Raw genomic sequence first — 27,197 nt, forward strand, 5'->3', positions numbered from 1 at the left:
AATGCTTCTGGTAACCTTTATCTATTGCTATAGTCAGCCAGGCTTGAAACTTCAATCACCTATGATGATCCCTCCCGTAACTGACCCCACACATTACAGTTATTAAGTCCCATTCAGTTTACCTCTACATCATTTCTGCAATTATCTCTTTGTCTTCTCACATTACATTTATCATCTGTACCTATACTACTATGTCTTCAACATATCCCATTCCCACGGAGCCACCAAAGCCCTGTAACTTTCAACTTGTCTTCTCTGTGTGCCTTGTGCCATCTGCCTATACTGACCTCTCAGAAGGTCACAACCAAAAGAAAACTGTCTATCAAAATATTTGCCATCCTTCAAGACTCATTTCTAACATTACCTAGTACCAGGCACTGTTCTAAACATTCATCTTTGTCTTACTAAGTTCTTCACTCCCTTCACTCTTTAAACTTCTTGAGGATAGAAACTTAGCTTATTCATCTGTTATCTCTTGTGTCTTACACATTTACTAAGTACTTATTATATGACTAACACTACCATAAAAGAGTATGTTCACTTCAAAGAACAAAAACAACAATCACAAGGTAGCAGAAAACACTACAGCAACTGTATCTGTGGTAAATGGGTAACCCCCAAATCCCTGATGCCTAAGTTCCTTTCTTCAGAATCCCACAACAAGCACTAAGAATAATTTTCACTACCTACGTATCTTCTCAGGAAAAAAAATGAGAAGGGAATAGAAGAAAAAAACACAAGTTCCTATTTCTGCCACCTGATGTCATGTGCAGATTAGGAGAAAAGCCAAGGGGCACTAAATCAAAGGTGTTCAACAAATGAAAGTTTACTCAGCTCTGAAGTAAATTCTGTAAGAATACAATGAAATTATTCCCACATTTCTATCCCATACATCAAGAAATACGATAATCACTTTAATGGACTATGAAAAGTAAATAAACCAAAGAAATGAAGGTATTAAAAGAACCAAAGCTTTAAGTCACAAGTCAAGAAATCTGTTTTGTTTCAAGTTATACCAGTGCTTTGCTAAGTCCTTTGCCTCAGCTTCCCCCATGCAAAAAATGGTAATGAGAACAGTTCCATTCATGTTAAAGATAAATAGTCACATTTCAAAGTAGTTTGAGACTTAAAGGTCACATAGGGTCAGCTCCCTCACTTTAATTAGAAAAATGGTTACATTAGTCCTACAGCTAGTTTTTAGCAGAGAAGGGTTTAGCTGAGAAGACTTGGGTACCCTGGGTGATGTTCCTCTCAACCCACCACTCTATGAAATGCTAAAGAGTAGAAAAATGATAGCCAGGTGTTCGGTGCACACCTCCAGCAACTCCGGAGGCTGAGGCAGGAAGACCACTTGAACCTGGGAAGCAGAGACTGCAATAAGCTGAGATCACACCTCTGAACTCCAGCCCAGGTGACAGAACGAGACTGTCTCTCAAACATATACATACATACAAACACACATAAAAAGTAAAAAATGACAAACCAATTTGATTGCCACTTTGGCAACATCATCTGTGTATTCTTAACAAATTCAAGTAAGAGTTACAATTTGTTATTTATTTTATTTATTTATTTATTTATTTTTGAGACAGAGTCTCGCTGTTATCCATGCTGGAATGCAGTGGCGCGATCTCAGCTTATTGCAGTAGCTGGGACTACAGGCAACCGCCACCACGCCTGGCTAATTTTTTGTATTTTTAGTGGAGACGGGGTTTCACCGTGTTAGCCAGGATGGTCTCGATCTCCTGACCTCGTCATCCACCCATCTCGGCCTGGTAATCCTAGCTACTCAGGAGGCTGAGGCAGCAGAATCGCCTGAACCCGGGAGGCAGAGACTGCAGTGAGCCAAGATCACGCCACTGCACTCCAGCCTGGGCAACAAGAGCAAGACTTGTTATCAAAAAAAAAAAAAAAAAAAAAAAAAAAAAAAAAAATTTCCCCAGGGTGAGAAAACTCACTGCAATCAAGACCATCAAAAATTAAAATAAGCGCTTTAGTGTCACTGAACTGCATCTATAGTTTATTTTTACCCAATCTTGATCTGAAACAGACTTCAGGAGACTATTAGTCAAAACACAGGTTAGCATACATTCAACCAGAAATAAAAACATGAAAACAGGGAAACAAAATGAAGCTATTAAAAAGGTACAACAAAAAGATCCACAAGTTTAGCTCTAAACTTCCAGATGTCAATAGGAAAACAGAAACCTAGTGAACAATTACAGCACCCAGGTAATAAAAACAGACTAAAAGCTTAGACAAACATACAATTATTCTTGGCTGCACAACTTTCTCCCTGAGGTCCTTATACAGAAGGCATTACAGAATACAGAGAATATCCTCAACAATATTTCAGTAATCACAATGAAATGGTTTATGAGGTTATTTTTATACTGAACTTCAAGATAAGCCTAGAGTAACACTTGGGAGAAAAAAAAAAAAAAAAAAAAAACAACTTTGGGGAGAGAGAAAAAAGAGGGGAAAAAAAAAAAGAAAAAACACACACACCTTAGGAGAGAGAGACCTACATAATGTGGTCCAGGTACCCAGAACACTGCTGATTTAAGAGCACAATAAAGAGAATTTCTAGAAAAAAAAATACTATTTTAACAACAAGTACTTACTATATAGAAGTTTATAAGCACAGGGCCCAGAAAACGAAAACCAAATTTAGCAAAATATGGAATGGGTCCAGAAAGTAAACAAAATTGCAGGGGAAAAAAAAGAGACAACTCTAAGAGGGAAAAACAAAGAATATAAAAAAGAAAGAACAGCAAGCACAACTCAGCAAATACATTACATACATATGATAATTAAATGCTTTTATTTCTACATCTACAATTAAGAATTAAACATTAAGATATTTATGGAAGCATGCAGCTTCCTTAATTCCATATTCAAGGAGATAAAGTTTAAATTCCTGTACCTTCCACAGTGATGACTTATATCATTGTTTAGTGACATCATATCAAACCCAAGATACTGCAGAATTTTCAAAGAAGCAGTTATATGTCCACTGTACCAAGGAAGGAAGGTATGTGAAATATTTCATGAAGATTTTCCAAAAACAGTTTAAAACAAAAAGAGCAAGAGTTTTAAACCAAACATAAAATCAGTCAACCATAAAAATTAATAAAAAAGAAACCCTCTCTAAAGTCTCATTTAGCAATATAGTTTACTGTCAAGTAATACAATGATGAACATACAATCTGCTAAACATTCAACAACATAGAAAAATTAATCATTCTACAGCTAGCATGTACCAACGACATAGAATGGATCACTGTTTCTCCTCTGGGAAGTGGGAAAGAAAAAACAATTGAATTCTTAGTGAAGAAAGGGATTGTAATTTCCACAGAACTATCCACTTGCAATTTAAGCAACATCATTTAAAAACAGCTCATTCCAACAGTCTCCTCTATTAAATATTTTCATTAGGGCTGCCTAGATGAAACCTAGCCTACCATATTATATCTTGGGCAAAAGAGTAAAATACACCGGCTGCTGAAAGGGAGCGCGGGGAGCTGAAATTCATCAGCTGGGTCAAGTTCCTGAAGAATTAACTAACTACATTCTAGGATTCATTTCTCAGCATCAAAGAACAACTTTTTCTTCTTCTTTTTAAATTAAAGCAATGCCTCCATTCTCATTGTCTGGCCAACTGCTGAAAACTTTTAAAATACTCAGAAGATCAACAAACACTTGGCTAAACAAATACCAGCCTTAAAAGTCAACCCGGTGATCCTGCTCAACAAGAACTTTAAAGTATTTATGCTTTACTGGTGGTTTTGGTTTCCACAAAAAAAACTTTTTTTTTTTTTTTTTTTTTGAGATGGAGTTTCGCTCTTGTTGCCCAGGCTGGAGTGCAATGGCACAATCTCAGCTCACCACAACCTCCGCCTCTCAGGTTCAAGCGATTCTCCTGCCTCAGCCTCCCGAGTAGCTGGGATTACAGGCGTGTGCCACCAGGCCCAGCTAATTTTGTATTTTTAGTAGACGGGGTTTCTTCATGTTGGTCAAGCTGGTCTCGAACTCCCGACCTCAAGTGATCCACCCACCTCAGCTTCCCAAACTGCTGGGATTACAGGCATGAGCCACCATGTCAGGCCCTAAATACAATTACAATATGCGAAAAGAGCATTTACTTCGGAGTACTTTCAGTACCCAAATTTTCTTTAATATGATCTAATGCATGAAAATTCTACTTTTTAAAGTATCATTCAGTTGATTTAATTGCAAGAGGATTCAACTGATCCCAAAATGTTTCCTAAAAGCCATCCTTTGGCTGTTCTTATACACTTCACACCCTTCCAAACCATAAACCATTATGTGAGAAGAATGTGTAGAACTAAGTAGTAAATGAATAGACTTAAGGTTTTTTCAAGTCACTAAATTATCCTATAGAATAAGAACAATTCTCTCAGCTATTTTTATTTCATTGGTTTGTAACACTTACCTACAACAGTACCAAAACTCAGAAATGTTTTCAATGCAATGTATCCTGAGAACAATAAGCTTATAGAATCTAGATGTTTTTCTGTTAAATACTCAAAATAAGTACATGCAATTTAAAATCCTTTAACTACAGTGTTTATTATACTTCTCAGCACAAAATATTTAACATTAACCAAGATATTTTTAAAGCAGTGATTTAAACAGCAAAGTTAGGGGGGATAATGCCATGAATATTAGCAAGCTGAATTAAGCTACTAATCCATTCAAAGAAAGGTGGGTTACAGAAGAAGCAAGCCTCTGAAACATATTTGCTTTAAATCTAAACACAGAAGTGAACTTGAGCACAGTGAACTAACAAATGATAATGGAACTAGGTCTACAAGGAAGAAATTCAGCAAAAATTATCCATTTCTTCCCTCAAAATAGAAAAAAAAAAAAGTTTCATTTCAGATACAATATGTTATCCATGCAGATAATATAAACAAAATTGGGGAACCAGAAAATTTACTTTAAAAAATCACGGCTGTCTCAACAACCAAACACTCCAGTGAAAATCGTAGTCATCTTTTAATACAGTCAAGGAAACACCAATTCTTCCCGCATATTCATCCTTTTCAGCCTTTTCTAGTAAGTCAGCCTCTAGCAAAGAGGAAATGAAAGAGGATCTACTAGTCAACTATCCTGCCCCTCTTTTCCAACTCCTCATGCTACCTCTCAAGTCTGAGATTCCTAAGTAGATAAATGCACTTATTTAACATTTAAGTATGTTATAATATAGTACTGCTTTATCTAAGTACATAGATGCTGAATCGGGAGTGACAAGAGTGAAACATCTCTGTCTCCACCATGCCAATTTGGAGCGCCACCCTTTAAGCTTATGTAAAATTTTCTCAAATCAACAGATTTAGAAAAACCAGTAAGACGAGGTGGGCAGATCATGAGGTCAGGAGTTCGAAGCCAGCCTAGTCGACATGGTGAAACTCTGTCTCTACTTAGAAAAAAAAAAAAAAGAAAGAAAGAAAGAAAGAAAGAAAAGAAAAAGATTAGCCTGACGTGATGGCGGGTGCCTGTAATTTCAGCTACTCAGGACACTGAGGCCCAAGAATCACCTGAACCCGGGAGCCAGAGGCTTCAGTGAGCTGAGATCACACTACTGCACTCCAGCCTGGGTGACAGAGCGGAACTCAGTCTCCCCAAAAAAAAAAAAAAAAAAAAAAGGTAAGAATTTATTCCACATACATTAATACATTTAACTCAGCTTAACAAATCTAATTAAAATGGGCTTTTTTTTTTTTAAATAGGAAGACAGTCAGGTTGTGAAAGTGGACTGTGCTTGGAGGCAATGTATTAAATATTCTGAAGCATTTTCTAATTGTCAGTCCTTAAAATGTAAGAAAACCTCAAGTGTTAAAATTGAAGACTGGATATGCTCTCTGCTCAAAGTTCAATCAAAATCAACTGTAATTTCCTACAAAGGTAACTAGGTCAACTCAACATTTGTCCCTGCTTACTGGAAACAACAAAATCTGAACAATCAGGCCATTAACTTGTCATGTCCTATATATAGTTTCAAAAGAAATCTAATTATTCACTCTTAAAGAGGTACTAGTACAATTTTACACGTAAGATGTCTCCTAGTTTTTTTTCTTAATAAGACTTCAAAAGGAAATCACCACCATTTAGACTACACCACCACAACACTACAGCAAAAATATCTTCCATTTCTTCACTAACATGTATATGCACTCACCTACCTAACACCAGGGAAAAAAACAAATGGAACCTAGACACCTATGTACAAAGAATCACATTCTCTCCATGGTAGGGATTCATTCATTCTTCCCTGCGCCAACATTTCTCAAGAATGCTATCATGCATGAGGTCTACTCACAGGGGTACATGGCGCTGCTCGGGATCAGCTCTGGTCAGTTCTTCCTCTTCAATATCAGACTCCCCTCCTGAACTACTGTCAGTGACATCTGAATCAAATGCTTGTTCACTGCACCTCAAGTTGGCTATGCCACTAGCTGTAAATCTCTCCAGCTCTTCTGAAATTGAATCGCTTTTCAGAAAGTTGCTAAGTCCCTCTGAAGTGGTGGTCTCACTGGCAGCTTTTCTCAAGGCAGCTTCAGCCTTTCGAGTCAGCATCAACTGGCTCCGTGGTCTCAAGGATTCCAAGTTTGGCAGTTTGCTCAAAGTCTTCTCCAAAAATCCACCCAGCTGATGTTGTATATGCCTCTCAACCTGCTTGGCTTGCACAACCTGTAAGCGCTTTTGTAATCTGCGGGCACGGCTCTCAATGTCAGCCTGTCGCCGCAGTAAAGCTGTTATCCTTGTGTCAGAATCTAAAGCACTGAAAAGAATGGAAGACAGGGGAGACTTTTTACCCTCTAATTTGACACCCCCCAAGTTAGAGCTGGAGTCTGTACCAGGTGATAACCTACTGCTTCCTTGAAGTGCCGGCTGTTCCATGGAATTGACAGAAGATTTGTTTGCAGTGCTATTATTGCTATATAAAGTTGTGTGTTCTACATCAAGGCTTCTATGTGGAAGAGTGCAATTGGTCATACCCCCCTTCAAGTCCCCAGATTCAGATCCTCCCACTTCACCCCCATGAAGAGCAGATGAAGTGAGAGCCCGTTTTCCCCCATTGAGGGAAGTGGAATTGTCATGATCAGAATGTGTTGAACTTTTAGTCAATTTCTTAGCCAACCCATTTACAGGTGCTTGTGGCAGAGCTGTTTGACCACTCGTATTCATGGTTCTAAGATTTTCTAAGGAAAACTCCAAAACTGGCTGTCTCCCCAACAGCTCAGCTCGGAGTTCATAGGACTGAGATAAGAGAGGATGAGATTTAAGGACTGTCTGCTTGCTGAAGACCCCTTGCAACTTCAAAGACTCCTTTGAGGGAACAGATGTTACATCAGAGCAGAGATAAGATGCCACCAGTGGTTGCAGCTTTCCCAAGTCTTCCTTGGTAGAATTATTTCGGAAATCTAGGCTGGGATCCTCTGCAGCAATGGCTTTTCTTTTGGTTCCGTTGGCAGCAATAAGGATGTTGGCGTTGCCGTTATTTTCGGCACTGCCAGGGGACAAGGTAGAGGACGGGGGAGCCAGTTTGAACCGGATATGGTGTGCTTCAGCTGCTGCGTCAGTGAGAGCGGGCGCCATCGCAGCCATTCAGCACAGAGAGACAGGAAGTCCAGCCTCTCCCGATGCCGAGGCCGAGGCCGAGGCCAGCTCCACGGCCCCTTACTGCCTCCCCAGAGAACAGACTAGAAGAGAAAGGAGAAAAGAATGTTAGAAATACAAGCACATTTAAAAACACATATATTTTTAACAAAAGCACTACTTGAGTGCTGTTGTCTAAACTGCCTCCAGAAAGAAAGCACTCTGGAGCTAATTGTACCAGTTATTCGAGAGACCCAAGTATCTTTCAACTGAAAGAAAGGGGGAGGCAAAATCCCTGCACAAGAGAAAGAATTGCACCCTTCTTCTTGTCATTTGTTACTACAGACTGAAAGTTGCCAAAACACAAGTTCGATTCGGAGAAAATCACAGATTGTTAAAATTAAATCATCTGCATTAAAAAAAAGTCTTTTTGTTGAAAGAAATGGATTTAAAGCAAGACACATCAAACTAAACAATAATTAAACAGAAAAAATTAGTATGGAATTCCCGTGTTCACAAAAAAAAGTATGCCAAATATCACAGGTCTGTGCATTTCTCTGGCCAGGGAATCCAGTTTTCATCAGCTTCTCACTTCACTAGAAGTACAGATTATACTACAGAGCTAACTGTACCTCATCTGTAATACCAACTTGTTTCATCAGTTTTCTTTTCTTTCAGATCAAAGTGCTCATCAGTATCTTCTCTACTAGCTTCTTCCTTTCAGCCTAGGAATTTACTTAAGTATCTTCTGTCCTCAGTACAGCCTCTCTCTCATATTTAATTGCCCAACATCTCTCTTTCCCTTTACCCCAAAACTTTTAAAGAATAGTATAGGGGGCCGGGCGCGGTGGCTCAAGCCTGTAATCCCAGCACTTTGGGAGGCCGAGACGGGTGGATCACGAGGTCAGGAGATCGAGACCATCCTGGATAACACGGTGAAACCCCGTCTCCACTAAAAAATACAAAAAAAAACTAGCCGGGCGAGGTGGCGGGCGCCTGTAGTCCCAGCTACTCGGGAGGCTGAGGCAGGAGAATGGCGTGAACCCGGGAGGCGGAGCTTGCAGTGAGCTGAGATCCGGCCACTGCACTCCAGCCTGGGCGACAGAGTGAGACTCTGTCTCAAAAAAAAAAAAAAAAAAAAAGAATAGTATAAATAACTGTCTCTGCACTCTTCACTCTTCCATAATCTGGATTTCATCCCCTACTGCTCTGGCAAAGGTTACCAGTAATCTTATTACCAAATCCAATGGTCAAGGCTTAGTCCCCATTCTATCTGACTTCTCTGAAGCACTGGACAATACCGATATCCTTCTAATTCTTTCCTGATGTCCTTGTACTATCATCCTCTTCTCTTCCTCCTGGACCCGTAAATGTTGGTGCTGCACAAGGTCTCTTCTGCCCTCTTCTCTCTCAAAAACCACTAGTATGGTGAGGTTACCTAACCCTAAGAAAAAACTTCTGAGCTGCACTAATATTAAGATTCCCATACCTCTATGTTCCTCAAGCCACCTGAAGCTCGGAATTCACTTCCTCCTTCCAGCACACTATTCCGCATCCTGTTTCATTATCTTAGGTGATGGCACTGCTTTTATTTAGTAACCAAGCTAAAAACCCCAGTCATTTGCCTCTGTTTGATCCCCCCCCCCTTGATCTATGTGGTCTGGGAGTCAAAGGAAACATACGTAAACAACTAAGCCAGTTTTCTTTAAAGTGTAGTCTCTGGACTTCTGGGGATCTCACAGACTATTTTGGAGGTTCGTGAAATCAAAGGTATTTTCATAGCAATACTAGAATATTATCTGCCTTTTTCACTGTGTTGATATTTGCAATCAGAATACAAAAACAAAGGTGAACAAAACTGCTGGCACATTATTAGCACAAATCAAGGCAGAGGCACCAAACTATACCAATAGTCATTACACTCTCCACTCAGTTTTTTTTTTTTAAGGGAGTTCCACTTAAGATGTCCTTGATGAAGCAGCAAAAATTATTAATTATCTTGAGCCTTTAGTGCATTTTTAAAAAGTATTTTTTGTGATGAAAGGGAAAGTATGCATAAAGCACTCTGCTGCTTTATGAATTCTCAGGAAAAAGCACAGTACAACTGAGTTGCAAAATGAACTAGAGCTTTGCTCATGGAACACTATTTTTACTTGGCAGAACTACTGACAAACTGATTATCTGAAACCTGCTTCACCAGCAGACATTTTCTTGCAAATGAACAAAGTGAACTTGTCACTTCAAGGAAAACCAATGATGATATATTTGCTGCCAATAATAAAATCTGATTTTTTAAAGCAAATATTAGTGTTTTTGAAAACTGTATCAACAATCATGAACTTAAACATTTTCCCAAGATTTTATTTGGGGTGTGTGTGTGTGTGACGGAGTCTCGCTCTGCCGCCACGCTGGAGTGCAGTGGTGCAATCTCAGCTCACTGCAACCTCTGCCTCCTGGGTTCAAATGATTCTCCTGCCTCAGCCTCCCGAGTAGCTGGGACTACAGGTGTGCGCCACCACGCCCGGCTATTTTTTGTATTTTCAGCAGAGACGGGGTTTCACCATTTTGGCCAGGATGGTCGTAATCTCTTGACCTCGTGATCCGCCCACCTCGGCCTTCCAAAGTGCTGGGATTATAGGTGTGAGCTGCTGCACTTGGACTTTCCCAATATTTTAAAAGCCATTTCTGATTTGACAGACTTGTGACGATATTAATGAATGTGAATTTTTGATTCCACATAATGTAATGTGTAACATTTGGAAGATCTGCGTGACCCAGTGAACAATAAAATGTCCAGTGAATGTTTAAGTGCAAGACAGATCATTTATTTGTTGCTGTTATTTTCAAACAGGGTCTAGCTCTGTCACCCAGACTAGAGTGCAGGGGCACAATCATGACTCACTGAAACCTCAACCTCCTGGGCTCAAGTGATCCTCCTGCTTCAGCCTCCCAGTAGCTGGGACTATAGGTGCTTGCCACCATGCCCAGCTAATGTTTTGAATTTTTGTAGAGATGGAGTCTCACTCTGTTGCCCAGGCTGGTATCAAACTCCCAGCTTCAGCCTCCCAAACTCCTGGGATTATAGGCATGAGCCGCCATGCCCAGCCTGAATTACTTATTAAGTATTTTTTAAAATTTCTCCAAGTTGCTAAGAAAAACAAGTTACATGCTGTTCTCAACAAATTTTAAGTGAAAAAAGGGTCCTGAGACCAAAATGCTTGTTAAATCACTGGACTAAGCACCCCCATTCCCTACCCCAAATGAGGGCAATCTCCAATTTAGTCAAAAAAGTTTATCTTTGGAGCAATACCAACATGGGACGGTAGGCCCTACAGCACTATAGTAAGCTCCTTTATAGTATGACAATTCGAATCATTAACATAAAAATACTCAAATAAATGAGAAAACATTATTCATAAAAGCACCAATACACGTATGGGTCAAATCTGTCTATTGCTGTGTTTTTTTGTTTTTTTGAGATGTAGTCTCGCTCTGTTGCCCAGGCTGGAGTGCAGCGGCGCAATCTCCGATCACTGCAGCCTCCGCCTCCTGGGTTCGAGTGATTCTCCTGCTTCAGCCTCCCGAGTAGCTGGGACTTCAGGCACTTCGGGCATGTGTCACCATGCCCGGATAATTTTTGTATTTTTAGTGGAGATGGAGTTTCACCATGTTGGTCAGGCGGGTCTCGAACTCCTGACCTCAAGTGATCCACTTGCCTCAGCATCCCAAAATGCTAGGATTACAGGTGTGAGCCACTGTGCCTGGCCTCATATAATTACTAATACCATAAGTTTCTTGTCCCAGGGTTGTATTTTAACCAACATTCTATAAAAGAACTAGATTTTCAGGGCTTATGGAGTTTTCTCCTGTGTGCTTTCTGGCATATGGCATTCTGTGTGGCACAAATTATTCTATGTTCTCTTTTCTCATTTCTAATTTTAAATATAATACTAATTCCTAATATATTATTAAACACTGTGTTATAGACCAGTCAAGCTAGACCAAGATAGTTGTTCAAAATATTCTGAGTCAGTTTTATAATATGCAAAGGGTTTTTCCCATAGACAAACAAAAATCACTATCAGATATTTGCTTTCAATCTCCTCCTCTTTTGAATGTCAATATATAGCTGATATGAGCAATGCAAGGAGGCATATTATTGGTGCCAGATGATTAATACAACATTTGAAGAGTAGTTGTACCCTACTGCCTGAGAGCAATACAGTAAGACTTAGCAAGCGCAGGAAACAGCTTCCCTCTGAGGATCCAGGCAAGGGCTCAGATATGCTTTATGACTTATATAAAACTTAGGAAAACCCAGTCTTACTCCAGCACAAATGAAAAAGAAGGTCATAATTAACATCACACCACAGACGGTGCTTAAGTAGTAAACTTATCAAAGTTATTCTGAAATTATTCAATTCTTTAAAGCTTACAACTTTAAGAAAAATGCCGGCTTAAATCCCATCTAATCTGGCTGGGCGCAGTGGCTCACACCTGTAACCCCAGCATTTTGGGAGGCCAAGGCAGGCAGATCACCTGAGGTCAGGAGTTCAAGACCAGCCTGGTCAACATGGTGAAACCCTGTCTCTACTAAAAACACAAAAATTAGCTGAGTGTGGTGGCCAGCACCTGTAATCCCAGCTTCTCAGGAAGCTGAGACATCAGAATCGCTTGAACCCAAGCGGCAGAGGTTGCAATGAGTCAAGACTGCACCACTGCACTCCAGCCAGGGCAACAAGAGCAAGACTCCATCTTAAATAAATAAATAAATATAAATCCCATCTACTCCAAGACTTCTCTGAAATGATGTCTATGAACTTGACATTAACATATACACTTCAAAGGCAATAGTTTGATTTGCACCTTCTACTTGGTTTCAATATCACCATAGGATACACAGCATAGTATAGTTACTAAAACAATCATCTAAATAAGGGGGTGGGGGAGGGAAGAGAGTGCAGAGCAGAGGAAAAAGTTACTACTTTTTCAGAAGAAATTCCCATTCCTAACTCCTAAATCTTGGGATTTCTATACCAAAGAAATACCACTGTGAAAGGAAAAAAAAAAAAAAAAAAAAAAAAAAAGAAGACAACTCCAGATCCCTCTCCCTTTATTGACTTGAAATACTAGCTGAGATTCAACATTACCCCCAAAGATATTTATAAGAGGAGCACCAGCTCAAGTGAGCGATATCTCAGTTCCCATCCTGGCTCCACCTCCTGTAGGTTACTTAACTATTTTGTTCTTTAAGTTTCCTCATCTACAAGTAACACAGCCTTTCCCACAAGGATGCCATCATGATGAAATAAAATACTTTCAATTACTTGGCCATGTACCGGGTGCAACCACCCAGTATTATTTGCACCGTTATTACACTGGAAACAAAAAGCTAACATAGAAGGAATAAATTTCCATGGCTTTTTAATGCACAGGAAAAATGCACCTAGTTTGCAATTAGCTACAATTGCCATAAACCACTACCTAAGTTTAGTACTTTACTCTTTTCCCTGTTATGTCTAGACTTACTTTTAATATTTCATAATGTTGTTTATAATAAAAAGAAAACTGAATACCAAAAACTCAGTTAAATTATCAAATATCCATACAATGGAATACTGTGCAACCATAAGTGTTGCAGAGCTATATTTACTAACATGGAAAAGTGCTTGCTTCATTATTAAATGAAAAAAGTTATAAAACAAAACACAGTATCATCTCAATTTTGCTTTAAAAAGTCATTGGTAAGATTCTTGCCTTTTGTTTCTTGGCTTATGTAAAGTCTCCACCATAAACATGTATTAACTTGTACAATAAAATGGAGAGAAACAAAAAGAAAATAATGGAAATGCTTAAAGAGCTAAAAATTCCAAGTAAAACAAAATCACAGTAACATTCTTTTTTTTTTTTGAGACGGAGTCTTGCTCTGTCACCCAGGCTGTAGTGCAGTGGCACAATCTCAGCTCACTGCCAAGCTCCACCTCCCGGGTTCACACCATTCTCCTGCCTCAGCCTCCTGAGTAGCTGGAACTACAGGTGCCCGCCACCATGCCCGGCTAATTTTTTGTATTTTTAGTAGAGACAGGGTTTCACTGTGTTAGCCAGGATGGTCTCGATCTCCTGACCTCCTGATCTGCCCACCTCGGCCTCCCAAAGTGCTGGGATTATAGGCATGAGCCACCGCGCCCAGCCCATAGTAACATTCTTAAATTTAATATACAGAGCAAAACAATAATTTCTATCCCACTTGACCCCTACAAAATCCAAAAAGCTTCAATCATCGACAATGTAAAGCAGGTAAAGACTGTCAAATTTAAGCAGTTCTTACAGAAGCAAGTTCAGGGCTAAAGGAAAAAAAACACACACACAAAAAAAACACCAAAAAAAAGGAAGCAGTTCTACACAAACAGCACAACAGCCTATTTGATAAATCACCTTTCTCCAAAGAATACAAAGCATTAAAAGCTATAATTAACTGATTAATCCTCATAACGACCTGGGCAGTAGAACTAGGGCTGAGATTGTAATTTCTAATTTACCAGTGGGGATAAAGTCAGACTGTACATTCAGAATAAAATTTCAAGCCCCAAATATCCCAATTTTTAGTTCATTCAGTAAGTAAACTATAATCTGACAAATACAGATGGAGCTGCTACACCTGCTGTCACTCACACAAATTGAGATTCTGCAGTAAGCTTGTACAGATAAAAGAAAAGGCTATCTATTTAAGGTCATTTAGCCATAAAAGGTTGGGCTAGATAATCAATAGTTTCTCTCACTTTCAAGGAAGTATTTTAGGGTCTGGAAGATGTTAAATGCACTCAGCAAGCAAACACATTTCAGAAAAACTTCCCAGATGGAGACTCACAATGTACTGCATCATACTGAATATGCAAATGTTTACCTTTACCAAACTTATTTAACAAGCACTTTTTCCCATTACATCTATTAATATCATGCAAAACATCATTGTGAGAAATACAAGTTGGGATAAAGTTCAAATATGTGACCTCTAGGATCCCTTCCTATGTTAATTTTATTATTCTAAATTGCACTATCGGTCCAAGGACAAACTTCTACCTAACACAAGTGGCACTTGTGAAGCAAAAACATTCTTCTAGGATAGAGTTTCTCAACCTCAGCACTACTGACATCTCACGACGAGTAATCTATTACGGGGGCTATCCTGGCAGTAGCATGTTTAGCAACATCTCTGGTTTCCACCTGCTAGATGCTAGTAGTACCCTTCTAAAAATTATGACAATTAAAAATGTCTCCAGACATGTCAAATACGGGAGTTGGGGGGGGCTCAACATCACACATCCCAATAGAGAACCATATCCTAGAGATAAAGATCATACACACACATCTATATACTCTTTCAAAAGCAAAACGTATCCAGCTGCTTCAAATACTCTAAGTCAGAACTAACTCCACACCCACAAATGAAAACCTCATTTATTCCTGGTAAATTCCCAAGACAAGACTCCAGATACACAAGAATAACCTGGAAGCATCCACCTTGCAAAAATATTAAGCTGCAGAGAACAAAGGGGAAGGGATAGGTCATCTGGGTGGCCAAAAAGACAAGTGTTACAACCGCACGTGCACTGAAAACAAAAGCAAAAATCAGACGGGGAAGAAAAGTGTGCCCATAATGTGGCTTCTACTAACCTCTTCCTTCACCATTACCTCATTACTCTACACAAAGGAAGGAAAGAAACAGGAGTAAGGATGATTAGGGAAGTGTCCATGAAGTTGCCGCAATTTTAGCTGAGACTTGAAAATTAGCTAAAATGTCATTATGTAATAGGCTAGGACAGGAGAATGGTAATGTGGTATTCTAGGGAAAGGAAATGGCATAAGAAAAGGCAAGGCTGTGTGGGAAAAGGCAACATTCTGAAGGTTAAAAGAACAATTTGGGCCAGGCGCAGCGGCTCATGCCTGTAATCCCAGGACTTCGGGAGGCCGAGGCAGGTAGATTACCTGAGATCAGGAGACCAGCCTGGCCAACATGGCGAAACCCCGTCTCTACTAAAATTACCAAAAATTAGCCAAGTGTGGTGGTGGGCACCTGTACTCCCAGCTACTTGGAAGGCTGAGGCAGGAGAATTGCTTGAAGCCAGGAGGCGGAGGTTGCAGTGAGCCGAGATCGCGCCACTGCGCTCCAGCCTGGGTAACAAGAGTGAGACTCCATCTCAAAAAATAAAAATAAAAAAATTATCAATTTGCTTAAAATATAAAGCATATTTTAATAGAGGAAGCAGCAGAAAGAAGGTGGAAAGGCAGTTTGAAGCCAGATCCTTAATGGACCGCCTTAAATAGCCTTAATTCAGACTTAAAGACAGTAGAGGGGCCAGGTGCAGTGGCTCACACCTGCAATCCCAGCACTTTGGGAGGTCGAGGCAGGTGGATCCCCTGAGGTCAGAAGGTCGAAACCAGACTGGCCAACATGGTGAAACCCTGTCTCTACTAAAAATACAAAAAAATTAACTGGGTGTGGTGGTGGGCACCTGTAATCCCAGCTGCTCGGGAGGCTGTGGTAGGAGAATCGCTTGAACCCAGGAGGTGGAGGTTGCAGTAAGCCAAGATCGCGCTATGGCACTCCAGCCTGGGTGACAAAAGTGAGACTCCATCTCAAAAAAATAAACAATAAAAATAAAAATAAAATAAATTAGCCGGGCATGGTGGCAGGTGCCTGTAGTCCCAGCTACTAGGGAGGCTAAGGCACGAGAACCACCTGAACCCGGGAGGGGGAGGCTGCAATGAGCTGAAACTGAACCTCTGCACTTCAGCCAGGGCGACAAAGAGAGGCTCTGTCTCAAAAACAAACAAACAAAAAAGGACAGCAGAGGCCAGGTGCAGTGGCTCAGGTATGTAATCCCAGCACTCTGGGAGGCCAAGTCAAGAGGATTGCTTGAGGCCAGGAGTTTGAGACGAGCCTGGTCAACATAGCAAGATCGAGTCTCTGAAAAATAAAAATTACACATATATACACACACATATACATATATATGTGTGTGCGTGTATATATATAATGACAGCAGAACATCATTAAACATTTTTTTAAATGGGAGTGAAACGTCAGACTGTGCTTTAGAGAGACCAGTTGGGTAGGATGGATTAAAAGTAAAAAAGCATCTACAGACGGCAAAGACCAATAAAGAAGCTACCACAATAATCCAGATAAGATGCAATGAGAACTTCAACCAGAACATAATAGTCAAATTCTCTACCAAAGCTTAAATCCAGAAATGTGAAGGGGCCAAAGTCTAACAAAAAGGCCAAATACATGACAAACAAAAATGTGATGGCTTATAAAGAACGGAAAGAAACCTCTCTTTTCCTTCATAACTTCATCTCCTTTGTGATGAAATCCTTCGTTTTTCACTTCTTCGTTTCTCACAAAGCTTTTCAGGTTTGGTATATCATCTTCGTATTTCTAACACTATCAATCCAATCCATCAGCTCCTGTCTAGATTATCACAACAGCTTCCTGACTAGTGCCTCAGTGCCCCAAACTTTCCTTTACCTTTTTATCATCTCACTTTCCTACTCTGAATGAGTTCCTCACACTTTTTTTTTTTTTTTTTTTTTTTTTTTTTTTGGAGACGAAGTCCCTCTCTTGTCCCCCAGGCTGGAGTGCCATGGCACGACCTCAGCTCACTGCAACCTCTGCCTCCCAGGTTCAAGCGATTCTCCTACCCCAGCCTCCTAAGCAGCTGGGATTATACAGGTGCCCGCCACCACATTCAGCTAACTTTTTTGTATTTTTAGTAGAGACGGAGTTTCACCACATTGGCCAGGCTGGTTTCCAACTCCTGACCTCAGGTGATCCACCTGCCTCAGCCTCCCAAAGTGATGGGATTACAGGCGTGAGCCACCATACCCAGCCCCTCACACCTTTTTAATGAGTTCACATTCTTCAAGATGAGACTTATAATAACGTCAGAGCAAGTACATCAATTGATACAGACCCAGAACTCCCCACAGATTCCCAACTCCATATCTTTGCCTATGTTGCTACCTCTACCTGGAAGCTCCTTCTATTTTTTTTTTTTTTGTCCCCAAACTTACTAATTTTTCAATACATAGCATCTCCACAAACTTCTTAGACTCTTTCAATTCATATCACTTTCTTCCTGCTTGAATTGTATAATGCACTTAAAGTCACTATCATTCAGTTCAAATTATCTGAATTTTCCCTAATTGTTAACTAATTCTATTTCCAAGACAAAGTTCCTTAACAGCACCCTTCTTTAGCATGCTAACTTTATCTAGAGCTTGGTACATAGTAAGCATTGTAAGCCCTAAATGACTGGACTAGAGAAGTCAAAAAGGCCTCGTGGGGGTTTCCCTCAAGTGTAAAATTTTACTAAGAAGAGAAAGAGGAGGAAACACGAATCAAAAAATTGACACAATCAAAATAATGGGAAAGACGTGAGGCATGATCCATAGAACAACTTGTATGAATCGGGTGGTATACGTACAGCTTCTGAAGAGAAAGAGAGGAAAAGAACAGCTACACACTGATCTGTGATGAAGTACTGCAAGCTACATTATGGAATGTACTACAAAGTATTTATTTTACACATAAAGAAAAGTAGATTTGTTGTGGAATACAATGGGGAAGGAGAGACAAAAATTTTACTATAAAACAAAGAGATAATGTGTGTCACCCCACAAGACCATCATCAATCTCCTTGGCCAATAGGACTTCTTAACTGAAAAAGCTTTATATTACTAAAGGAGTAATTCCTGAGTGCAGGATAGGTTATTACAAATGTTGTTCACCAACATTAATTAGCCTTTTACTATGTCAACTACTATGCTAATACCTTACATATACTCTCTTATTTAATCTTCACAATAACAATGTAAGGTAAGTACTACTGTCCTCATTTTATAGATGCTCAAAGAAGTTAAGTAATTTGACCATGATCACACAACTACGAAGTTGCAGGGGCAGGATCCATAATGCTAAAGTAGTTAACGCTTTTAACTACTACACTAGATAGTTTAAGGCTTAAACTGAAAGGGTCCCAACTGCCTGAGAGTAAATTCTGAATTTTAGTCTTTAGAGGAAAGTCAAAGAACACCAACTACCTATTGAGTATCTCCAATAAATATTAAAATGCCTAGAGTATTCAAAGCACCACAGTAAGTACATACAAGGATGACAAGCAGAAGTAAAGACAGACACTACTGTGTGATTTGGGGGCGGGGGGACAATCCTCATACAGGCTGAGAAGTAGGCGGAGTCAGAAAAGGCTTTTCAGAAAAAAGAACATCTAGGCTGAAACCTAAAGAATGAGTAGGAGTTGGGTGCAGTGGCAGGCGCCTGTATTCCCAGTTACTCAGGAGGCAGGAGGATGGCTTCAGCCAAGGAGTTCAAGGCCAGCCTAGGCAACATAGCCCCCATCAAAAAAGCCACCCAAACAAAAACACTTCTTTTTTTAAAGTAAATGATGGCCAAGCATGGTGGCTCACACTTGGGAGGCCAAGGCAGGAGGATTGCCTGAGCCCAGGAGGAGTAGTCTGAGACCAGTCTAGACAACACACTGAGACCCAGTCTCTAACAAAATAATAATTAGCTGGGCACAGTGGGAGGGTCACTTGAGCCTGGCAGGTGGAGGTTGCAGTGAGCTGTGATTACACCACCGCACTCCAGCCTGGGTTACAGAGCGAGATTCTGTCTCAAAAGAAGGAAAAGAGGAGACGGGAGGGGAGAGAAGAGAGAGAGGGGAGGGGGAGAGAGAAGGGAGGGGAGAGGAGAGGAGGGGAGAGAAGAAAAGGAGGGAAAGGAAGAGGGAGGGAGGGAGGGAAGGAGTATAGGAAGGGAGGGAGTAGGGCCGGGAAAGGTGGCTCACGCCTGTAATTCCAGCACTTTGGGAGGCCAAGGCAGGCAGATTACTTGAGGTCAGGAGTTCGAGAACAGCCAGGCCAACACAGCGAAACCCCATCTCTACTATAATAAAAATAGAAACAATTAGCCGGGTGTGGTAGTGCATGCCTGTAATCCCAGCTATTCAGAAGGCTGAGGTACGAGAATCACTTGAATCCGGGAGGCAGAGGCTGCAGTGAGCTGAGATCACACCACTGCACTCCAGCTTGGGTGACAGAATGAGACTGTCTCCAAAAAAAAAAAAAATAGGTGTGAAGGTAGCCTTGAATGATACAGTACTGTATTTCACCTGAAGGGGTCAAGGAAGGCTTCTAGAAAAGATAACATACTAACTGAATTTTGAAGGGTTAGTTGGTGCACAGAGGGTGAGAGTTGGCAACACACAGAATCATAGGCACATTCATTCCATCCTTAGTGCCACTGCCCTAGTGCAGAGCCTCATTGTGTACTACAGTAATTCAGGCAGTAATAATCTCCCAACTATTCTTCCTTCTTCCTGTCTCAGCAAGCCTATCTAATCTAGCGTACACTACCCAAAATGATTATTAGAAAGGGAAGAAAAAATGAAAGGAGGGGGTAAACCTAAATCTAACCGTTTAAAATCGTTCACTGACTCTAGAGTAAGGATGAGGCCAAATTCCCCCCACACCATTATCTGCCCCCTTTTTACAATCGACCTCATCTCCAGCCTGTCCTCACTACAGCCACGTGAAACGTACTTTCCCTGGCTCTTCTACGCCCCTGCGCCTTTACTCATGCTACTCTTTCAAGGTTCAGCTCAAGGTTACATACATGCTCTTTCAAGTATTCCCCATTACTCCCAGGTTGAGGTGGGGTCCCTCCCTCTAGGCTCTTACTGCACTCCCATGACACCCTGGCTATTGCTCATGGTACGATATAAACTCACAAATTTGCCATCTCTTTCTTCCCTAGACTATGTACTTTTTTTTTTTTTTTTTTTTTTTTTTTTTGAGACACAGCCTCTCATTGTCACCACGGCTGGAGTGCAGTGGCACAATCTCGGCTCACTGCAACCTCCGCCTCCTGAGTTTAAGCAATTCTTCTGCCTCAGCCTCCCGAGTAGCTAGGATTACAGGCACCCACCACCACATCCAGCTAAATTTTTGTATTTTTCAGTAGAAACAGGGTTTCACCATGTTGGCCGGGCTGGTCTCAAAGTCCTGACCTCGTGATTCGCCAGCCTCGGCCTCCCAAAGTGCTGGGATTACAGGCATGAGCCACCGTGCCTGTCCGACTATGTACTTCTTTTTTTTTTTTTTTTTTGAGGCGGAGTCTCGCTCTGTCGCCCAGGCTGGAGTGCAGTGGCGCGATCTCGGCTCACTGCAAGCTTCGCCTCCCGGGTTCCCGCCATTCTCCTGCCTCAGCCTCCCGAGTAGCTGGGACTACAGGCACCGCCACCACGCCCGGCTAATTTTTTTGTATTTTTAGTGGAGACGGGGTTTCATTGTGTTAGCCAGGATGGTCTCGATCTCCTGACCTCGTGATCCGCCCGTCTCGGCCTCCCAAAGTGCTGGGATTACAGGCTTGAGCCACCGCGCCCGGCCCCGACTATGTACTTCTTAAAAAGGAGGGTTATAGCTTGTTTTATCTCTGTCCCCTACATGCAGCACAATGCCTGGCAAACAGCGGACCAACACACACTAAGCAACCTGAGCATTCTATGCTAAATCCATCAGATGAAGATCCATTAGGATGTTAATGGAGATGTCTGAAGTGATCAACCACCTAACAAGAACAGGCATCAGCTGAACCTAGGATAGACTTCACCCACCACAAGTTCCAGTTATTTACTTGACCAAGCACCTGTACTCAGACTGGGAAACTTTTTAATTACACTTTTTAAGCTATTATTAAAGTTGGTTACATAGTATTATAAAGGTAATAGCCATCAAAATCACAAATGTAAATGCTCAAACTTTTACCCAGCAACTGCACTTCTAGAAATCTATCCAACAGAAATATTCTCATAGGTACTCAAAGATGTATACACAATGCTTTCACTCAAGAACTGTAATACAAAAAAAAAAAAAAAACTAATTAAAAAGATCAAGCCATATAACAACTATGATCCCATTAAATATATATACATGGATAGGCTGGGCACCATGGCTCATGCCTGTAATACCAGCTACTCTAGAAGCCAAGGTGGGAGGACTGCCTGGGTCCAGGAGTTCAAGACCAGCCTGGGCAACACAGCAAGATACTATCTCAAGAAAACATTTTTTTCTGAAGGATGTCTATATATCAAACTATTAATGGTGTTTATCCTATTTTTGTGCTATGACTGAATTCAAATTTCCTACCAGTCTTTAGCTCACAAAAGACAAAGAGAAAAAAAAATTATACTTTTTATCATATCTCTTTCCAACAAGCCCTAATAGTTGGTGTAAGTGCTCCTGAACAATCCTAAAATCAGCGACTTCTTGAAGATTTTAAGAATTCTAAAGGAGGCTGGGCACGGTGGCTGACACCTGTAATCCCAGCACTTTGGGAGGCCGAGGCGGGCGGATCACAAGGTCAGGAGATCGAGACCATCCTGGCTAACACGGTGAAACCTCGTCTCTACTAAAAATACAAAAAAAAAAAAAAATTAGCTGGGTGTGGTGGCAGACGCCTGTACTCCCAGCTACTCAGGAGGCTGAGGCAGGAAAATGGCGTGAACCTGGAAGGCAGAGCTTGTAGTGAGCTGAGATGGCACCACTGCACTCCAGCCTGGGGGACAGAGCGAGACTCCGTCTCAAAAAAAAAAAAAAAGAATTCTAAAGGTCCATGGCCAAATTCCTGAGTTCCCACTGAAACCTACTTTATCCCTTTAGAGAAAAGTCAATTAATGACTTTTAAAAGTACATTTTTCCGATGCCAATAACATGTTAAGTCTTATATGTTAATGTTAATACTTATATCCATTTTTCATTCTCTTGGGAGGCAAGGGGTAAGGAGTAAATCACTAAGTGCAAAAAAAATACAGTCCAATTTTTTGGAGACATGCTTAAGGTCTTCAAAGAGCTTCAGTTCTCCATGGTAACAAATGGAGAGTTTAATGAAATTTTCCTGACAGTTCAACTTATTAGGCTAGTATTTATTTTCTTTTTTTTTGAGACGGAGTCTCTCTCTGTTGCCCAGGCTGGAGTGCAGTGATGTGATCTCAGCTCACTACAACCTCCACCTCCCAGGTTCAAGCAATTCTCCTGCCTCAGCCTCTTGAGTAGCTGGGACTACGGGCATGCACCACCATGTCCAGCTAATTTTTTCTGTAATTTTTTTTTTTTTTTTAAGTAGAGACAGGGTTTCACCGTGTTAGCCAGGCTGGTCTCAAACTCCTGACCTCAGGGGATCCGCCTCGGCCTCCCAAGGTGCTGGAATTACAGGCGTGAGCCACCGCGCCCAGCCCAGACTGGTATTTCTATGAAGTGTCTCTCCTAGACTAGCAAACCAGAAACTAGCTACAGTAAAGAGGCATTGAGCCTCTTTCCCTTCACACCCTCTGGTGGAGGTGCTAACAAACAGTCACAAAGGCCAAATAACAAGTAGCAAGAGGAAAGTCTGGATATGAGTTGTTAGCAATTTTTGGTTTAACGTCCTAACAACAAAATTGTTATTCATCTTTTTTATTCCCTAATACTTTAACCAAGTCAAACCTTAAGCTGTTCCCTTTTTAAAAAGGAATTAAAAGGTGAGGGACTCCATTAAGTTTGATGTCACTCAAGCAACTTTTTCCAAATAAGAGCAGAATCTGCTGTAATTAAAATTCAGAGTAAGATCTCATTTTGGATTCCCGGTTCAAGTTACAAGAACCAGAGTTTTTAAAATAACATTTAGATAAAACTGCATTCAATCTACCTCCACTTTACATTTCCTGACTCTCAAAATCTTGGAAAGAAACTTTAATTGTAAAAAAATTACAGCCAGGAAAATAAAAAAAGGGCAAGTTCACAGTCAACAACGATAAAATACATAACTAAATAATTTCCTGGTAAAGGGCTTTCAAATGTTAACACTCTGTGGAAGCGGCTTAAAATCTTGGAAAAGCAAGGCTTGCAGAAAGTAACAATTATTAAACAACTATTTTGCCACACTGTGCTACTAAATGGGGAAACAAGTATTTAAAAGGTCTCCTCCACCTTAAAGGGACTCTTTGCATAAAGGTTTAAAATCTTTATATAAAATGTCTGATTTCTTTCTTTCAGACTGCCCAAACTCATTTGTTTTTCATTCATAAACATGAGCTGTGTTTTCTACTTTGGTCAAGTCAGTTTCCGCACTCTATTTTAGCTTTACCTTTATTCTACCAAAGACAAGAAAATGCTTAATAAAGAAAAATATATATTGCAGCTCTTTTTGGAGCCCAGGTATTTTGGCAAATCCCACCTTTTGGCTTACTTTCTCCTAGGTATTTTGTTCTACATCCTAAAAGGCACAAGGCTTAGCAAAGAAACAAATAACAGTTACCCCCTGCCATACTAGTCCTCTCCTATGACCCACAATTCTCCCCTCAATCTGCAAGTGACACCCAAGGATATCACTTACCTCCTATATCTTCTGATAGCCTTCAAACGCTGGTGAATGCTAGTACAGTGGATATTTCTCTTTTCTAATTCACACTGTCTTCTACAGCCATAGTGTGGTTCAACTGAGTTTTGATCTCACATTTCAGGGAATGGGAAGTACTGATGAGGGAATCTTGTGTTATAAACTATTGTTCTGCACAACTTTTAGCATGCCCAGAGGCTTATCAGCATAAAAACTATAATTTAAACATACATCTTCAGAAGCAACATGAGAACTAAAAAAAGTCTTAAAACAGACTTCCAAGAAACAGTTATAAAGTCCAATTTTAGGAAAAAGACATGGTCCAAGTGTTCTTTGCACTAACACAGTAGGCAAGCCAGGTTGTTTGGGGCCATTTTACTTAAGAACCTGCCCTGTACTCCTTTCTTAAGGTAAGTAAATAAAGAGGCACTAAGGTTAAATATGCTTCCCAAGACGTAGAATAATCAAATCAATCAAGAAGAAACATTTAAAATGAAGAGTACGAACGAAAAGCTGCTTTAAAACTCTAAGTAAGACAAGCAAGGGGCCGGGCCGGATGGCTCCTGCATGTAATCCTAGCACTTTGGGAGGCTGAGGCAAGTGGATCACCTGAGGTCAGGAGTTCAAGACCAGCCTGGCCAACATGGTGAAACCCCATCTCTACTAAAAATAGAAAAAAATTAGCCAGGCATGGTGGTGGGCACCTGTAATGCCAGCTACTCGGGAGGCTGAGGTAGAAGAATTGCTAGAACCCTAGGGGCGGAGGTTGCAGTGAGCCCAGAACGTGCCATTGCACTCCAGCCTGGGCAACAGAGCAAAGATTCTGTTTCAAAAAAAAAAAGACAAGATTGAATGCTCCTGTTGCTCAGGAGGCTAAAGCAGGAGGATCACTTGAGCCCTGGAGTTCAGGCACTCTAAACTGTAGCGCACATGATTACATCTATGCATGCCAGCCTGGGAATCACAGCCAGACCCGGAGACCTCATCTCTAAAATGAAAAAGAAACAATCTCTAAACCACTCAGTAAGATTTACTCTGGGGCAATTAACAGACAACCACATACTTAGTTTGCCCTAGTCCCTCCCCTCTAAACTCAAGGGATGAAACGGAGAGGTCTTTGTTGGGGGGTGGAGAGGGACAATAAAACGTAAAACTATATACATCTATCTAGAAAGAAAGTCGCTTATCTCTGTCTTAATGGACTCGCCAAGAATAAAAAAATAGCCCCTACCCATCTCCCCACCAGCTGAAAAAATATAAAAGGAATAAGCATTACTCTTTAAACATGGCGTTTACTATTACTATTGTTCAGAAAATCCAGTGTGGATTAGTTTGGTGTTTTTAAGCACACTTTAAAAATTGCTTGTCTAGGCTAGGCGTGGTGGTCCATGCCTGTAATTCCAGCACTTTTGGGAGGCCGAGGCAGGTGGATCATCTGAGGTCAGGAGTTCGAGACCAGCCCGGTCAACATGGTGAAACCCCCATCTCTACTAAAAACACAAAACGTAGCTGGGCGTGGTGGCACACGCCTGTAGTCCCTGTTACTCAGGAGGCTGAGGCACAAGAATCGCTTGGACCTGGGAGGCGGAGGCTGCAATGCGTTGAGATGGCACCACTGCACTCCAGCATGGGCAACAGAACGAGACCCTGTCTCCAAAAAAAAAAAAAAAAAAAAAAAATTTGCTTGTCTGATATAACAAGGAGCTAAGCTTTAATCACAGAGGGGCCTAATTAGAACCACTCAATACTAAAATGCCTTCTCAAACAACCACAACACCCCTACGTTTAGAGACTACACAAATCAGGTCGTAACAAACAGAAGGAACCTAAAACTTACTCACTTTAAAATGCAATTAAAATCTGCGGTCAACTCAATACTCTTCAGAAGATGCAGAGACAATGGTTACAATGTAGCGTTACTAGAGATGCAAGAGCAGCCTTAGTGGCAGTGAAGAAAAAAGTTTAGTACAGTTATTTCACTTTCTTCTTACCTTGATATAAGTTCACAAGTGAACTAAAGGCCTACTCATTTTTTAACTTCCAGAATTTTCCTCACCAGGAAACACTCACCTAACAAAGAGTGCTCTGCAGGTTTAACCAGAGAAATAACATGTGTAGGCAGAAGGAAAGAAAATCAGACAAAAATTTAACATCTCACGCTGGTAAAAGCACCAAAGTCAAATACGAATGTTCTGAATGTGACTTTCAGAAATGATGCAAGAAAACTTCTAAAATACTTCACTTCAGTAGATTCATATAGATGGAAAGACCGAAAATCCCACCCTACCACAAAGCTCTAATAATTAACTGATCATTCTTTTAACTAGTCACAATCACAATCAAAGACACTTGTATATACTCAAATGAGGTGGTCATCAGAGACAACCATCTTCATCATAATACAGACATTAAGAACCTTTGTAACATTTAATGTTTCCCTCCAAGTAGTTCAAAAAATAAAGTCAATCACCTCAAATTATGAGGTACTAACAAATACACCAAATATGCTAAAGGTCAAAGGTACGGCACACTTTGTTGCATAAACCTAGTGGAAACCCAATTCAGAATTTCACGACTGAAGGTAGTTATTCCACATTTATAATACATTTTTTAAATTCCCAAGGGATGAGCATTTTTACCTTGCCTTATTTTTAGAACTACACATCACACTGCACATATCACATGACATGATGTAACTGTTAGCAAAGAAAATGGTCCAAACCATTGACAATGTACACGGTAAATCAGGATCAATGCATACTCAAGAATCACATTTCATATTTACTTTTTTAAAAAAAATAAGTTTCTTAATTCACAATAGATTTTTTTAATTGGAAAAAATGTCTTCTAAACTATGTAGAAAAAACAGAAACGTACTTTGTATTTTATAAAGTAGAAATTTACCCAATTATGGGAAAAACTGATATAAAGAAACAGATAAAGGAATAATATACTTCTAAAACTACAGGATTAAAAGTAAAAATTTTCTAGATCAAAACCGAAATGCTAATAAATACACTTAGTATTAGACAGAAAACAATTACTACTCAAAAGTATTCACTGTTGATAGAAGGTTTAAAAAACAGTTTTAACTGACAACGCCTGTAGACAATTG

At 40.5% G+C, this 27,197-nt stretch overlaps 1 protein-coding gene across 18 annotated transcripts in view; it reads right to left on the minus strand.

Annotated features, from left to right (window-relative positions):
- Nucleotides 1–27,197, minus strand: part of KANSL1 (KAT8 regulatory NSL complex subunit 1) — a 198,619-nt gene that overhangs the window by 134,524 nt on the left and 36,898 nt on the right. For all 18 annotated transcript variants that reach the window (XM_050763679.1, XM_050763678.1, XM_050763686.1 and 15 more), the window contains one exon: nt 6,347–7,730. In XM_050763679.1, coding sequence (XP_050619636.1) covers nt 6,347–7,635 — 1,289 coding nt within the window. In that variant the 5' untranslated portion in view covers nt 7,636–7,730. The remainder of the gene's footprint in view (nt 1–6,346; nt 7,731–27,197) is intronic.

Source organism: Macaca thibetana, chromosome 16 (assembly GCF_024542745.1).
Source record: "Macaca thibetana thibetana isolate TM-01 chromosome 16, ASM2454274v1, whole genome shotgun sequence".
Lineage (NCBI taxonomy): Eukaryota > Metazoa > Chordata > Mammalia > Primates > Cercopithecidae > Macaca > Macaca thibetana.